At 36.9% G+C, this 16,352-nt stretch overlaps 1 protein-coding gene across 3 annotated transcripts in view; it reads right to left on the bottom strand.

The window, feature by feature from the left end:
- The window catches only part of pigt (phosphatidylinositol glycan anchor biosynthesis, class T), a 52,194-nt gene that overhangs the window by 16,086 nt on the left and 19,756 nt on the right, over nt 1-16,352 (bottom strand). For 2 of the 3 annotated variants that reach the window (XM_087306668.1, XM_087306669.1), the window contains exons 2-6: nt 14,566-14,743; nt 13,834-13,961; nt 5,981-6,081; nt 5,806-5,892; nt 1,413-1,500 (exon numbers count right to left, since the gene is read on the bottom strand). In XM_087306668.1, coding sequence (XP_087162794.1) covers nt 1,413-1,500; nt 5,806-5,892; nt 5,981-6,081; nt 13,834-13,961; nt 14,566-14,743 — 582 coding nt within the window. Of the gene's footprint in view, nt 1-1,412; nt 1,501-5,805; nt 5,893-5,980; nt 6,082-13,833; nt 13,962-14,565; nt 16,008-16,352 lie in introns of all 3 variants that reach the window. The other variant, XM_087306670.1, reaches the window with a different exon arrangement.

Here is a 16,352-nt window from a genome sequence, read left to right as displayed (position 1 = left end):
CACACACACACACACACACACACACACACACACAGACAAAGACAAAGACACAGAAACAGACACAGACACACATTTTTTGTTTACTATTTTAGGTCTGTTAGCATTGCCTACATGATTTACATTTGCTAAATGCCAGAATAATGAGAGAATAATTTTTTTGAGAATCGTTTATTAATTTCTAGACAGTAAAAAGTTAACATACACTTCCTTGGTATTTTTTTTATCTTTGCTTTTAAACTGAACAACTTTGGTCAGATGTTGTGGGTATCCTTCCACAAGCTTCTCACAATAGTTTGAAGGAATTTTGGCCAATTCCTCCAGACAGAATTGGTGTAACTGAGTCAGATTTGGCGGGTGTCTTGCTCACGCAAGCTTTTCAACTCTGCCCACAAATTTTGTATAGGATCGAGGATCAGGGCTTTGTGATAGCCACTCCGAAACATTTACTCTGTTGTCCTTAAAGCACATTTCGAGTTATTTGTTAATTTCCTGGCCTCATTATGGCTAAACAGTTCAATCTTAGCTCCATCAGACCACAGGACATGTCTCCAAAAATTATTCTTTTTCCCAGTGTAATTTAGCAAATTGTAATCTGGCTTTTATGTTGATTCTGGCTTATTGATTTTCCCATGTTTTCACTAAAGGAAGCAGTGTGTTTGAGGTTTTCTTTAAATACTATCCAACAGTTGTGCCTCCAATTAACTCAAATTTTGTCGATTAGCCAATCAGAAACTTCCAAAACCTTGACACCATCATGTGAGCTTTTTTCAGAGGCACAATAATCTTAAAAGTTATAACAATTTCTCAAAAAATATCTCTCTCATTATTCTGCTATTAAGCATAACAGAAACAAATTTGCTAATTCTAATTTATCTAAAAGAGAAAAAGTTTAGTCACATTAAAATTTGACTTTATATATATATATATATATATATATATATATATATATATATATATATAGCAATATCACACGAGTAGCAGTTTTGAAAAATGAAAAATCACAAATTAAATTTCAATATCAGTCAGAAAATTTGCTATTATATATTTATATACAAACATAAGTAAACTAATCATAAGGGAAAAAATGCAGGGATCCACGTTTGTGTTTTGTCACAAAATTGCTTAAATCTGTACATTTTATTTTATTTTTTTATTTTCAGATACAAAACTACATGGAATGCTGTGTGATATTGTTATTCTTGAACATTTTCAGGTCATTTAAAGTACAAAAATGTAATAACATTAATAGCTTTTGGTCAGTATAATAGAGATATGAATTTTTTATACCATCACATGTCTACCATGCAAGAATCATTATCGAAGTCTAAACCTACAAACGCCTTTTAATAGTTGGACCTCTAAATTGGGAAAGAAGAAACTCTTCCACCATCAAACATTCATTAGTAACTCACCCTTTTTGCCTTGTCCTGAAGTGTAGAGATCAAACACCACATTGAGAGTTTGCCTCAACTCCCATGCTTTACTTGTACATTGTTCATCCTGAGAAAGAAGAAAATGCAGAGGGTCATTAAGATGCAAGAAATTTTCCAAATCTTCAGTCACTGCCAGAATACTTTATCTTTCAGTGCTTCTTTTTAAAATTTTTTCTATGCGCTTATTTCATGCGGCTGCCATTTTAAAACACGAAAGCATGACTGCGGTGCAAGAAACCTGGAACTACAGGATCAGCACTGTAAACATTGCAACAACATGCTGTGGACTACAAACCTCCAGCTGTTGCCGCGATTTCAAAATGAAGATATGGTATAAACATAACTTTAATATCATTCAGTTCAGTTTAAAATATACAATTAAAAGCATATTAAACATAAAAAATAAAAAGAATAATTGATAAATAAATGACGGCGCCACGGATGGCCACCTCGGTGTGGAGCTCCCCAGTGTTTGCACTGTTTTTGTTACTCTGTCCTGTTTTATGTTTATCAAACACGATCAGTTACACCAGAGAAGAGCTGCTGAACATTCGGCAGTGCACACCAACTGATCAAAAACTGGATTTTGATTTTTTGGGCGTTTTGCAGAACATTGTAATCGGCGGAGTAGCTGCACTGTGGAAACACTACAAGACGCGCAAGCGTGGGAAGCGGGCCGGGGCGCTCGTTAGGCTGAGACAGCGCAGATTCAGAATGGTGCTGCTAGCATCTATCTGGCGAATCTCCACTCTCTTTCTAACAAAATGGATGAACTACTTCTGCTCACAAGCAAAAACAAGAACTTTAACAACTCTGCTGCGCTGTATTTCATGGAAACCTGGCTAAACTAAGCCATTCCAGATAGCGCATTACACCTAACAGACTTTCAGCTGTACAATGCAGACTGTGATACGGAGTCAACAGGCAAAATGCGCGGTGGTGGGACATGCTTTTACATCAACAGAAGGTGGTGTACGGATGTGACTGTGCTAAAGAAGAGGTGCTGTCCTGATGTGGAAGTGCTTTTCATTAACTGTAAGTCTTTTTAATCACCAAGAGAATTTTCCTCGTCCATTCTCATCTGTGTTTACACTCCACCACAAGCACACGTAAGTACTGCGCTGCAACAGCTAGCTGATCTGATCACAAAGACAAAACAACAACACCTGGACTCTGTTTTTATCATACTTGGGGACTTTAATCAGGCAAAACTCACACAGGAGCTGCCTCAATTTAAACAGCACATTACATGCCCCACCAGAAACAATAACATTTTGGCGATTGCTACACCACAACAAAGGATGCATATCGCTCCGTCGCCAGAGCAGCTCTAGGACTCTCCAACCACTGACTGGTTCATCTTATAACAACTTACAGGCAAAAACTTTAAACTACTAAACCAGTATTAAGGACTGTGAATAGATAGACCAACGACACAGAGCAGGCCCTACCAGCCTGTTTTGAAGGCATTGACTGGAGTGTTTTCGAAGCTGCAGCCACAGACCTGAATGAGTACACAGAGACTGTAACGTCATACAACAGTTTCTGTAAGGAGTTATGCATCCCTACCAGGACCTACTTATAAATTACAATGATAAACCATGGTTCACACAAAAACTTAGAAAGCTTCGTCAGGCCAAAGAGGATGCCTACAGGAGTGGTGGTAGGATCTTGTACAATCAGGCCAGGAACACATTGACAAAGGAGATAAGAAAAACTGGGTAAGAAAAACTATGCCAAAAAGCTGCAAAACCAGTTTTCAGCTAACGACCCTGCATCAGTGTGGAGAGGCTTAAAAGGTTTTACTAATTACAAGACACCGTCCCCCAGCATCGACAGCAATAAACATCTTGTAAACGAGCTGAATATGTTCTACTGTACAGCATACTACATGTTCAAACTGCTACCGTCTGGTTGGCGCTTCAGAGCATCAAGCACAAAAACAGCCAAACACAGGAAAAGTTTCTTTCCTCAGGCCATCTACCTCATGAACAGTTAAATATCCCCCAACTGTGCAATAAATGTGCAATACTTCTCATTCGCACTTTTACAAAGCACCTTATATCAATCTACAATGCGATACTTTCTAGATTCGCATTTGTACACAGCACCTTATAACCTGTCTATTTACAACAAATCTGTACATACAACTCAACATTCAGATTTCTGGACTAACTGCATCTCTGTTTAATGTTTATCATCTTTTTTCTCATATTGATTTTGTGTTGTCACTTGTCTCTTTATGTACACTGGAAGCTTCTGTAGCCAAAACAAATTCCTTGTGTGTGTGAAGCACACTTGGCAATAAAACTGATTCTGATTCTGAATCACAATCTCTTTAAGAGTGTCCTCCTAAGATTCAGTTTATGGCACCATGTAAACACAGTGGGGGTTTTACTGCTTCAGCCTATGTAACCCAGTGAGTGATAAAACAATGCAGTCCATTAACTTCAAAAAAGAATCAGTTCATTAACTTGAATTTGATAAATGGCATCTAAAACGTGTTTGGGAAAGAAAACGTTAACTACCTAGTGCCATTTCTCTTAACTTAGCTGAAACTGAGGTCTGACATCCCTTTTTATTTTCATTATCCATTCAGAACAGACCTTTGGGTCACTTGGAAGGCGGTGAAATTGTAAATTGGTGCCGCTTTTTCTTTGCTGATAAGATATATAGCCAGGTACACAACATTCCTATTTTAAAGAATACTGGTGTAAAATGGGTTATTTTTTTGTTTTTCTCCTGTTGCACTCAATGAATGACCAACTGACCAGAGAAGGGTCTCATGAACTTAAGATTAACTTTACACCTTACTCCAAATTTCAGGAGGTAAAGAACTGACCCTCAAGCATGACTAAAATACCAGAGAAGGGTCTCATAACCTTAAGGTTAACTTTCTTCAAATTTCAGGAGGTAGAATATTGATGCTATGATAATCATGCTGACTCTACAAATCTCAAATTTATGCTTTGCGATTAGAAATAATGTGCAGATAGTTAAGAGAGAGAGAGCTGGCCTGATAAACTCACTCTTCTCTTATCTAATAAGCTGACCATTGGCCAGCACCTAAATTTTGACAACAAAAGTGAGGGTTTCTTGCTGAAATATTGGAGGCTCAGCCGTAGGATAACTGCAAATCGCTCAGCGTTCTTGGGCACACATGTTGGTTTTCCAATGTGTCTGCAACCGACTCCCCAGTCTTTGAAGAGGAAAATGATGGCACATCTGAGGTTGTAATTTAGTTGTATGTCATTAATGATGTTCATGATATGATATAGAATTATTGATTATTATTGTGATAATAGATACCTGCTGTGTGTACCAGCAATAAAAAGTTTTATTGCTTGATTTGTATGGTATATGGACCTTTACTGGTGCCTCCTCTTGTCGACTAGCACCACACTTGATTACTTGCATGAACACAAACCATACTTAAACCTTTTTGGTGTACTAAAACATTTTACATACTAAAACTTTAGGGCATTTGGAATGTGGTTATGAATGTTTTGAAACATATGCTTGTTTGTTGAAAGAATTTGTAATAATGACTAAATGTATTTATTTATTATTTATTTATTGCCACATCAGCAACTTATGGCTATTTTTTAGCAAAATAGATATGCATTAAAAATATTACATGGTAAAAACTATTTATAATAATAAAATTTTTTATAAATTAATAATTTGTTTTGAGTGTGGTCCTGAAATATCTCTGTTTAAAGGGATTTTTGGCTCTTCCGCTTAGCCCTACACCTTCAAGGTAAAGAGAATTGGGACACCCCTACCCTTCACATGAACGCACAAAACAAGGAGTAGGGGTAAGGAGAAGGGCTAAGGGGTAGAATTGGGATTGGGCCTTTATGCCTTGTAGACACTGGAGCAGTGATCTGACAGTCTCAATATTTTTAATAGGGACGTACATCTGTGTGTAGTCAGCATACAGGTGAAAAGACAGACAATGCCTCTTAATTATCGAACCAAGGGAAGTAGATAGAAGGAAAAAAGAAGAAGGCCTAATACTGAGCAATGTGGGACTCGATGAGACAGGGGAAGAGACACTACAGATGACAATGGCTTCTTTTTGTAAACTAACTGTCTCGCAACATCCTATTTCATTCACTTACACTGATTTTTAGCCTTAAAAGAACAATTTATGCTGCAAACTAGTATTTTTTTAAAGTATTGTCATAAACATATTTGTTCTTAGAGCAAGTAGTTTGACGGTTTACTGCCGTTTGTAATTCCTAGTCATTTCTCCCATAGGCAAATGAATGGGGAATTCTAAAACAACAGCAGAAAAGAGCCACATTGGAGATTAAGGTAAAACCATTTTTTAAGAGTTGTAAAAAAAATAAAAATAAAAGCAGCTTACCTGACAGACGGGCCTGATGTGAACAGCTTGGGAGTGGAAACTGCTGTGAAAAAGCTTCTCTGATTTCATGAGAACCGCCAGACCTGCCTGCAGAAAAGGCATTAAGGCATAAATAATGCATTTAATGTTTTCTTTAAAATGTCTAATTATTACAATCAAATGTATCGATCTGGACCTTTGAACCACAAGGCAGAAGTTTCTTCCAGGGTGTCAGATTTTCAGTGCAGACAATTTCCCGTGGCAGCGTCGCATAACGTAAAAAACTGTGATCTGTAGCTGCATAGAGAGACAAATATCCATAAGAGAAGAAAATGAGATTAAACTTAGATTTTTAGATGGTAGCTACAGCAGGGAAAATAAGTATTAACCCCCTGGGGTCGAAGACCGCGTATACGCATTCTGACAATTTTTTTACCTCATTGAGCTGAATTGAACCTAAATTACACTTTCAGTTTTGATCATACAGATAAGATCAATACATAAATCGAATCTGTTTCTAAATGTGTGCACTCACAACAAAAACAAATGTGTGTGCTTTTGCAAAACAAGGATAATAAACAGTGTAGACATTCTGTCTTTTCTCTCTCTCTGTGAACTGTTTTTAGAAACGCGTCAGTAAAATGTGCTGAAACTCCGCGAAAATAAAACACCCAGAGATGAGACACATATGTTTATAAAGCTTGAAGTGTCTACTTTTAAACGCAGCTATGCATGTTGAAAACAAATATTGTTTGATAAAGTAATAAGTATAAAACCAATGCTATGTCTAGCTTTTCAGTCTGAGCACATTAGAGTTAATGCGACCACGCCCACGAAGCTTTGACATTACAAATAGCCTGCATGAGAAGCGCGCAACAGAAGACTGTGTCAGGAAAAACACGTCATTAAAATGAACTGAAACTCAGCAAATATTCTTAAAAAAGAAACATGTGAGATGTCTCTAAAGAAAGCTTGATATGTCTACTTTTGCATTAACCAATTCAAGTCGAAAACAAATAATCTCCTTTCATGTAATCCGTATAAAAGTAAGGACTGGTACTGATTCTCCTGTCACCTCATTACAGCGAACGTGATTCCGCCCGCAGTGAAGGCGCAGTTCATATGGAAATTAACTGAGGTGAGCCAGGTGATAATGTACAATCTCCCCGAGACATGGCATAAAACGACAAGCTTTATTATAGTTACTTATTTTTGTTTGAATGATGGCACGCTACACGGGTGAAGAAGCACAGTACTAAACAGCGACAAAGAATTGACCTTCTCAGAAGAAGAGCGCGACTCTGATGACGAGCGCATGCATTTAGAAGAACGTCTTAACCCAGCAAAGGACAGAATTCCTGCCGATAAGTCTTTTATTCTAACCTTTATGATTTATATGAAATATGTGCTCACAGGCCACTTATAGTTTCATTGCTATACAAAGTGTATCCTATAACTCATAGCGTATAATAATAAACATAGGCCTATATAATGAAAAATGTAATGTTATATGAAATAAATATATATATATATATATATATATATATATATATATATATATATATATATATATATATATATATATAAATTATTATTATTATATGTATATTAAGTGGTAACTGAGTTTATTAGGTTTACTAGTATCAAGTTATTTTGTGTGATAGTTAAATATATTTTAAATAAACTGCAAACAAAAAATATATATAAATAAACTTATTTTTTCTCAGATTCTTTCTTGAAACTCCTGGACACTTTTAATGCTTTTGACTTTTAGTCACATACCTGTCTGATGGCTCATTATGCAGCTCATTATGCAGGTCTTTGTCTTCTCTGGTGTTACTCACTGCATAGTAATGATAGTTACTGCATAGTAATGATAGTTCACGCCTTCATGCATAAACCATTTTCACACAGAAAGTGACTTAGAAATTTTAATTCATTGTATTGTTTTCTGTGAGCAAGTGAACAAGATGATTCTCACATCATTTTAAAGCAAAAACATCCAGTTCTCAAAAGTCTTGTGCAAAAATGTTCTCTGTGTGTTTCACGGTCTTGTTTCAGTGACTTCAAAATTTTAGTTTTTCACTAACCATGCATAAACATTTCTTTCTCAAAAACACAAACACATACAAGCATGCTGCTTAGGTATTATTGTAGCCCAACTTGTGCTGTTTACAGTGTTTTCACACTTTAGCCATTAATATATTTTTAAGATACTGAAAACAACACAAATGTCAGTGCATGTCAAAACTTCTCCAGAGCTCCAAAACACCCTCAGACCCCAGAGGGTTAAACATGTCACAATTTGAAACTGCAAACTATCTTCATTAAACTTAATTTATTAATTTGAATCTCTGACTCCAGCTCTTCTTTATCTGACAGACTGGTCATTATTTGGGTCTAACTGTATATTATCCCTACAACTCGAAGTTGTCCCTGGATGTTGGTAACAACTAATAAAAACCATTTTTCAAAAAACAAATCTAATTAGTTTACAAATTAAGTTATGTGTAATAAAATGAAATTACGCAAGGAAAAAGTATTGAACACAAGAAGAAGGGAAGATGTAGAAAGGCAGTGACAGCCCAGACAGCAGCTGATATCTCTCAGTAGTTCTTCAGAAACTCTCTGTCCATGTCAGCGTAAATTAATATTAGCTGCTTTAGTCCAACATCTACATTATCAAGATGATGAAGATGAAACCAGAGTGGACATTTCAGCAAGACAATGATCCAAAACACAGCCAAAGAAACTGTCAAACGCTTTCACAGAAAGAAAAATCAAGCTGTAGAATAACCCAGCCAGTTACCTGACTTAAATTCAATAGAAAATACAAATTAAGACAAGATTTGATAGAATAGACCCACAGAACCATCAAGATTTTTAATCTCTGTTGAAGTCTGTGAAACACCTGAGCAATGCATGATTTTATTCTCCATATGAAAGGCGCCGCCATCACCAAACAGCCTTTTATATAAAGTATTAAATACATTTCAGTAGTTCGTCCTGCTTATGTATGTAACCCACGACTGTCACCACAGTTTAAAACTCAACTGCGCCACATCCCTTAGCAGAAGGTCCCTTTGAGGGGGCAAACCGCATTTCTGTAACCTCGTGGCTCGTCTGAGCCCACGTTTTCTTATTTTCCGGCAAAGAAACTCAGTTAAAGTTTGCGCCCAGTTAAAGTAAATCTATATTCAATATACGTTTGTTCTATGTTTGATGTTATGTTTGTGCGTTAGTTTGTTATATGTCAGACTAGTCAATAAACCCCATTGTAATCAAATGGATTTTATTATTTGCCTCACAGAAAATATCACTGAAACGATTGATTCCTTGCTACAAGCTGTTATTAAGTTCAGAGCTTATAAATGATTAATCTACTTCACAAGTAGTAATAATTCCCTTTCTAAATAAATAGATCATTACAGAGTCCGCTTAGACGAGCGGGCGAGGTCTGGTTATATTTATTTGGTCAAATTAACAATAAGTTAACTCAGAATCTTAATGATTATAAATAATTAGTTATTATGGATAATTAATATTCATAATCTGAGAGTCCGCTTGGACGAGCTGGCGGAATCATGAATATCTATCTATCCATCCATCCATCCATCCATCTATAAATATATACTTTGGGAGACTGTATGGAAAGCGCCACAGCAGCCAAGCCCATCGCACTCCTGATGTGTAGTTTGCCAAGTCAAAGGGTGAGCGCACTTACATCACCAAGAGCGCAACCTTCCAATGTCCCCTAGGCCCGACATATTACCATTACACGGGAATAAAATGTAAACGTTTAATTGGGGGTCGTAAATGTGCTTTTACCTAGCTAATAAAGAGTAGGGATTTTTGGAAATACGACAGTACGTTGGGAAAGCGTGCCAGTCCGCGAAGGGGGAGAAGTCAGGGTTGGCTACCGAAACCCGGTGCCATTATAGCACCGGTACCTTGGTAACCAGTATGTGCCGGTATTAAATCAGCGTATGAATTTCGGTGCTGAGGCAAGAACATAAGAAGCATCAAACGGGTGCATGAAAAAAGGCACACATAGGCGTGTCACACCATCACTAAACATTTAATTCTAAACAACTTTGAGGAATACGGACAGGCGATATCAGGCATTTGTTATTGTCGCTAGGGTACAAACGCACGCAACGTAGTACAGCACATTCAGCCTGGTTTTCGGTAAGCGAGAGCGACACTCATCAGATCTACATGCGTAATCACGTTCATCCAATTTGCTTAAACTAAGCATTTTAAAGCGTATTTTACAAGCAAGGATTCTTAAACAACAACTGTCTTAACAAAAGTTGCGTGTAAGGGGGAAACATGTCAAACCTAATGACACATCTGAGGGCTCAAAGAAAGAGGAATGCCTCTCTTGTGTGCTCTAGGTGTCACGCGCAATCGCTGCCTTGGGCACTCGCTTTCGTGGCACTTGCTCTTTCTGTGAAGGTGCTGCGTGCATCAGTTCCCCGCATTCATCAGTTGACGCCCAAATTGACACAGGTAATAAAAACATTAAACTTCAGTCATGTTAATGTTGTGAAACACTATCAAAATTTCCACTGTTGATGATATTAGTTCTGATGATAAAACTTGTTTTCAATAGCGATTTTAACACTTTTAATATAGAAAGTCCTCGGCTATGCAGAGACCATTTTTAATCAGAAATCTATTGTGCATAGTTTTACGTTAAGAAATGCAGCCTTGAATTTACAGTCGCAGCAAGCAATTTACAGCAAGTAGCAAAGAACAGATGTAGGACATTGATCAAATGTAGTTTGCAGTCAGGCTCATGTAAGTCATATTTAAATCGTTTAGCTTTGCCTTCATTCATTTTTGATTTCCGTCTTTAACACATTATTTATTTACAACACATTTTTAAACATAATAGTTTAACTCATTTCTAATATCTACTTTTTTATCTACCCCATGCTGACAGTTAGTTATTTTGCAAGACAGTTGTATTCAGACAAAGTCCCTTTAAGTATTTTATAGTTTTTTTTTATTAAGATTAAAGAGTAATCAGTTTACTAATAAAGTTTAAATAATTAGTCAAATGATTTTGTAACTGATTTGCTGTGTAAATCAAAAATATACAGTAAATATTTCTTAAGGAGGCTAACAATACTGACCTTATTTTTATTTAAATTAAAAACAGCTTTTATACATGAAATAAACAATAAGAAATAGAGCCAGAATATGACTCCAGAATAATTATTTTTTAGGAAACACTGTAAAAAATTTTAGAAACATTATTTTAAATGAATGGGAGGGCAAAATAAATCGACTTCAACTGTAGGCCTGTTAAAGTACAGGTGCAATAATGTGCCTTGATGTACTTGAATGTTAGAAATGTGTTATTCTACACCAGTATAATGTTACTTGTCAAAAAAATTAACCAGGAAGATTATTTTGAGTTTAAGTTATTTCATTGTCTTGTTTATGAAGACTGCAGAGTGATGCATGAAAACAAATGAATTCAAATAACGTTTTAAGTATTTTGTGTTATATTAATATATATATTAAAATGTGCTCCTAAAAGTACATGGCCCCTGCCCGCCCCCCACACGTTAATAGTAAGCTAATGTAATTTCATAATGCAAATCTTAAATTCATGCTAACCAACAAATGATCAAAGGAAATGTATTAATGTAATACAATATGAATTGATGTTTAATTTAAACTTTAATTATATTGTTCTATTGAAATGATTTTAAAAAAATATTGTCAAATAGAATATTTTTGTAGAGTCATCCACCATCATTTTGTGGCTTAAGAGTATCGGTTCAGGCACCGTTTTGGCACCGGTATCGTTTTAAAAGTATCGATTTAGCATCGATTTAAAACCAAACGATACCCAACCCTAGGGAGGACGCAGCGGAGACCACCTGCTACCCAGAAGGTGAGACCTGATGGTAAAGAGACATATGGACTAGCCCTAATGAGGGGGAGTGCTACATATAAGCTGGTTAGCGGATTAGGGAAGACATGGGACCGCTTAATAAGGGGGAACACACCGTGGTAATAATGTATATGGCATCACCAAATTGGGATGCACATAGCTGGCACCGATCCTCAATATACATGTAGACCAGAATGGGTGACCAACCGCACACTGAGCCATGCACTAGACTCCTCTGCTGAGTCGATGCTGGGGGCCTCAAAGGAATTCTCTAGGGTTCACCTGAGAAAGTGAATTTATTACTAGAGTAGGAAAGGCGCACGCATCTCCGTGTTAGGAGCCCATCGCAGCAAGTGTTTGTGACACTGAGCTTAATTCCCCCCGATTGATTGGGTTTACCCAATAATCGGGAGGAAACTGGCTCCACCCGAAGGTTATAGAACCTTGCGAATGTGTTAGGTGTTGTTCAACCCGCAGCTCTGCAGATTTATGTGAGAGAGGTGCTGCGTGCTAATGTCCACAAGGAGACGACACCTCTTGTAGAGTGCGCTCACGTAAGGGGGGGCGTGGCTTGCCTTGGCATTGATAAGCGAGAGCGATGGCATCAACTAACTAGTGGCCCAACCTCTGTTTTGATACGGCACTTCCATTGTGCTGACCACCGTAACAGATAAAGAGCTGTTCACATGATCTTACATTTCGCGTTCATTCCATATAAAGGCGCAAAGTGCAATTGCGACAAAGCAGTGAGAAGGCTGGGCCTGCCTCGTCTGAAGGCAATGCTTGCAGGTTCACCACCTGATCTTTAAATAGGGTGGTAGGAACCTTGATCCAGGTCGGGGTCTCAGGACAACATAAGAGTAACCCGGCCCAAATTCAAGGCACGATTCACTGACCGAAAATGCCTCCAGATCCCCAACTCTCTTGAATGACACTAATGCGATCTGCAGAGCTGTCTTTAATGACTGAATTTTAAGAGATACCGAATCGAGAGGGTCAAATGGATCTCTCTGCAGACCCGCCAGGACAACAGAGAGATCCCAAGAGGGCATGAGAGGAGGGCAGGATAGATTTAATCGCCGCTCGCCTCTGAGGAATCAGATGATTAGATCAATCGGATGATTAGACCATCCACCGTGTAATAAAGAGTGGACATCGCAGCCACGTCAACTTTTAGTGTGGAGGGTAACAGCCTACACCCCAGCTTATCCTGAAGTAAGGATAACACAATGCTAATCTGGCAAGTTCGGGGGTCTTCTTCGCGAGAAACTCACCACTCAGAGAATAGACTTCACTTCAGGGCATAGGCATGCCTCGTAGAGGGTGCTCTAGCCTGAGTGATGGTGTTTAGTACCGAGGGCGGTAAGTCATCTAAGTCTTCCACGCTCCGTCTAAATGCATATTTGCGCCTGCCCGATGGCTAGCTGTGAGCCAGTGCATCCGTGCCGAGGGGGGCCTCGCTAAAAAATGTGCATTCTCGGTGGAAGCAAATAGATCACGTTTGATCGATCAATGCAAGTACACTCTTCCAAAAAACACATAATATTTAATTCTTAAGAATATTTCCATTAATTCTAGTAATTTTAACAATTTAATAATTAGGCATTGGAATCAGAATGTGAAAACGGATATCCTAAACAAATAAATAATAATAAATGTATGTCCAATGTAAACAAAATTGGGACAAAATTATTAGCCCCTTTAAGCTAATTTTTTCCCGACTGTCTACAGAACAAACCATCGTTATACAATAACTTGCCTAATTACCCTAACCTTCTTAGTTAACCTAATTAACCTAGTTAAGCCTTTAAATGTCACTTTAAGCTGTATAGAAGTGTCTTGAAAAATATCTAGTCAAATATTATTTACTGTCATTATGGAAAAGATCAAATAAATCAGTTATGAGAAATGAGTTATTAAAACTTTTACGTTTAGAAATGTGTTGAAAAAATTGTCTCTTTGTTAAACAGAAATTGGTGAAAAAAATAAAAAGGGAGTCAAATAATTGAGGAGAGCTAATAATTCTGACTGTATATAGATATCCTATAGTAATTTATAGTACATAATAAAGTGCTTTTATAACCATACTGACACTGACACAAACAAAAGAGATAGATTAGTATGACAGTCCTACGTACCATTTCCCAGACCCAGCGGTTTGAAGGAAGCACTGGGCTGCACTGTGTTGGTCAGATCAATGAAGTTCAGAGATGCACAGAAGATTCCAGAGAGGACGTTGGTAAGTTCCCTCCAGTTACCATCAACGCTAAGAATTAAACAAAGAGTCAGAGGAGTGTTAGTCCATTTTGGCATTGCAATTTATTATGTTCAAGCTATAAAAGAAAACATTTACATTTACATTTAGTCATTTAGCAGACGCTTTTATCCAAAGCGACTTACAAATGAGGACAAGGAAGCAATTTACACAACTATAAGAGCAACAATGAATAAGTGCTGTAGACAAGGTTCAGGTGTGTAAAGTCTAAGAAGGAAAGCGTTAGTAATGTGTGTGGGTTTTTTTTCAAAACAAAACAAAAAAAAGCTCATATTATAAAGATCATTTGAAATTATTTTCATAGTTAAAATGGCAGTTCAACTAAAACTAAAAAAAGTAAAGTTCATTGAAAAACATTATGGTGGCTTGAGAAAGCCTAGTCTGAAAGTTTGAAGTAGTTTTAAAGTTTTCATAGTTGAAGTTTTAAGAAGTTTAAAACTTTTATAACTACATTTGGTTAGCATGTTTCTAGTATGCATTTGCACGTGTTTTCTTAAATTGCAGCACATTAAGCTCTCTTGGCCACTGTAATGTTAAGTACATTTAGAATTTTGGATGAACTATCTCAGTAACTAAAGCACATGTAAGCACTCACTCGGTGACGGTGTGATGGAACCAGACCCAGAGCTCTGCTCCAGGAGGAGAAGCGATGAAGGGCTGCCCCCACTGCATGGTCCTCCAGTAGCCCTGCGTGAAGGAGATGTGCAGCTCACGCACCGAAAACTTGGAAAGCACTTGGCCCAGGGATTTGGGGAACAAACGGTAATGAGAAGCTGTAAACAAAAATGCATGAAATCAAATACTTGAGGCGAATCTTTGAACTCTTTATTGGGCAAGGATCAGATTTTTAAAACCAGGGTTTCTACAGGTTTCATCACGTCAAGTTTTAGACTTTTAAGAACCTTTTTAAGACCCTTTTAGACCATAATGAATGAAATTTCAGAGTTACACAAAGCAAAGGGTAAAGATTTTTTTGTTGGCCAATTTAAAACTTTAAAAATTATATTAAAAACACATGTGATTGTAAGGAAGATAATTAAACCTTTTTAATAAGTAAACAGAGTTAATAAAAAAAATAAAAAAAAACATTTCTTAAAACTTAAACCTAAAATGTAAAGGTACAAATGGAATCAAACATACAATTTGTCAAATATGCCAAAAGGATAAAATATGTCTCATGAAAAAAGAAGATATAAGTTAAAGAAGAAATAAGTTTAAGTAATAGACAAATTATGTATGTGGTAATGGGGTAGGAAAATAATAAGCTTGTGCTTCATCACACTCCATTTTCGACCATGTTGAAATGTATTTTTTGTCAATGATATTTTATATATTATATTTCTGTTCGAAAATAAATAAATCAAATCAAATATATTGTTTGTTTTTGGGTGGGTGTTGGGCCAATTGGGTATAGCTTTACATGGACATAAGAAAATTAATGGCTCGTTTCCACTGACTGGTACAGTATGGTACGGTTCGGATCAGTACGGGTCACCTTTATCAGGCTTGCGTTTCCACTACCAAGGGTACCTGTGAGATAGCCCAGCGGTAAGGCACGAGGACACAGGAAAATTAAGGCCAAAAAATATTTATTTAACTTAAACAAAATAATAATTCAACATAAAAACTAGTTGGAAAACAAATTGAGGCCAACAAAAATATAACAGAAATTCAGGAAGTCTGAACACAACCAAACTGACCTACCAAATGAAACAACTACAGAGTATTTATACACAAACGGTGGATCCACTTAAACAACATAGGTGAAACAATAAAACATAACAATTATAAATATAATATTTACTAATCAAACTAATTCTAAATAAAAGACACTTACAAAATACAAGACACAATTACTCAAAATAAACAACTAATTTAAATTAAACAAACAAATAATATAAAAGACATATTCAAAGTAAACTTTCCCCCCCTTATCATTTCGGCACATTGGTTCCGCCACGCGGAATCACCCGGACAGTAAACATGACGGCCGATCCAGCAGACCACAGCGTCATCCTCCACTGCACCCTCCGGTAACTTTAACTCAACAGAAACAGCCATAAGTAAACAGAAATAACAGAAACAGTACTAATGTAAACTAGAATGTGTGCACTCCAAACCAGTAAACAATGTACCGAAACTGAAAGAAATTGTGACATGTAATATTTGGAACTTATTTTATAAATAAAGATATGAAATAAAGGAAAGTTGTCAGTCTCTATTACCTAAAGTTCTTATGGATGTGATGCCTGTTTGTATGCGTGTAGTTAAGCAAGGTGCGTGTTTGTGAAGCTAGTGAAGGAGCAGGAGAGTATTGTTTGGGTCTGAGCGAATGTGCGTGTTTGTGGGTGTCTGAGCGAATGTGCGTGTATGTGTAAGCGC

Source organism: Danio rerio, chromosome 23 (assembly GCF_052040795.2).
Source record: "Danio rerio strain M-AB ecotype USA chromosome 23, GRCz13ab, whole genome shotgun sequence".
In the NCBI taxonomy this organism is placed as follows: domain Eukaryota; kingdom Metazoa; phylum Chordata; class Actinopteri; order Cypriniformes; family Danionidae; genus Danio; species Danio rerio.
The sequence above is the reverse complement of the archived record's forward strand: the minus strand, read 5'-3'. Positions and strand labels throughout refer to the sequence as shown.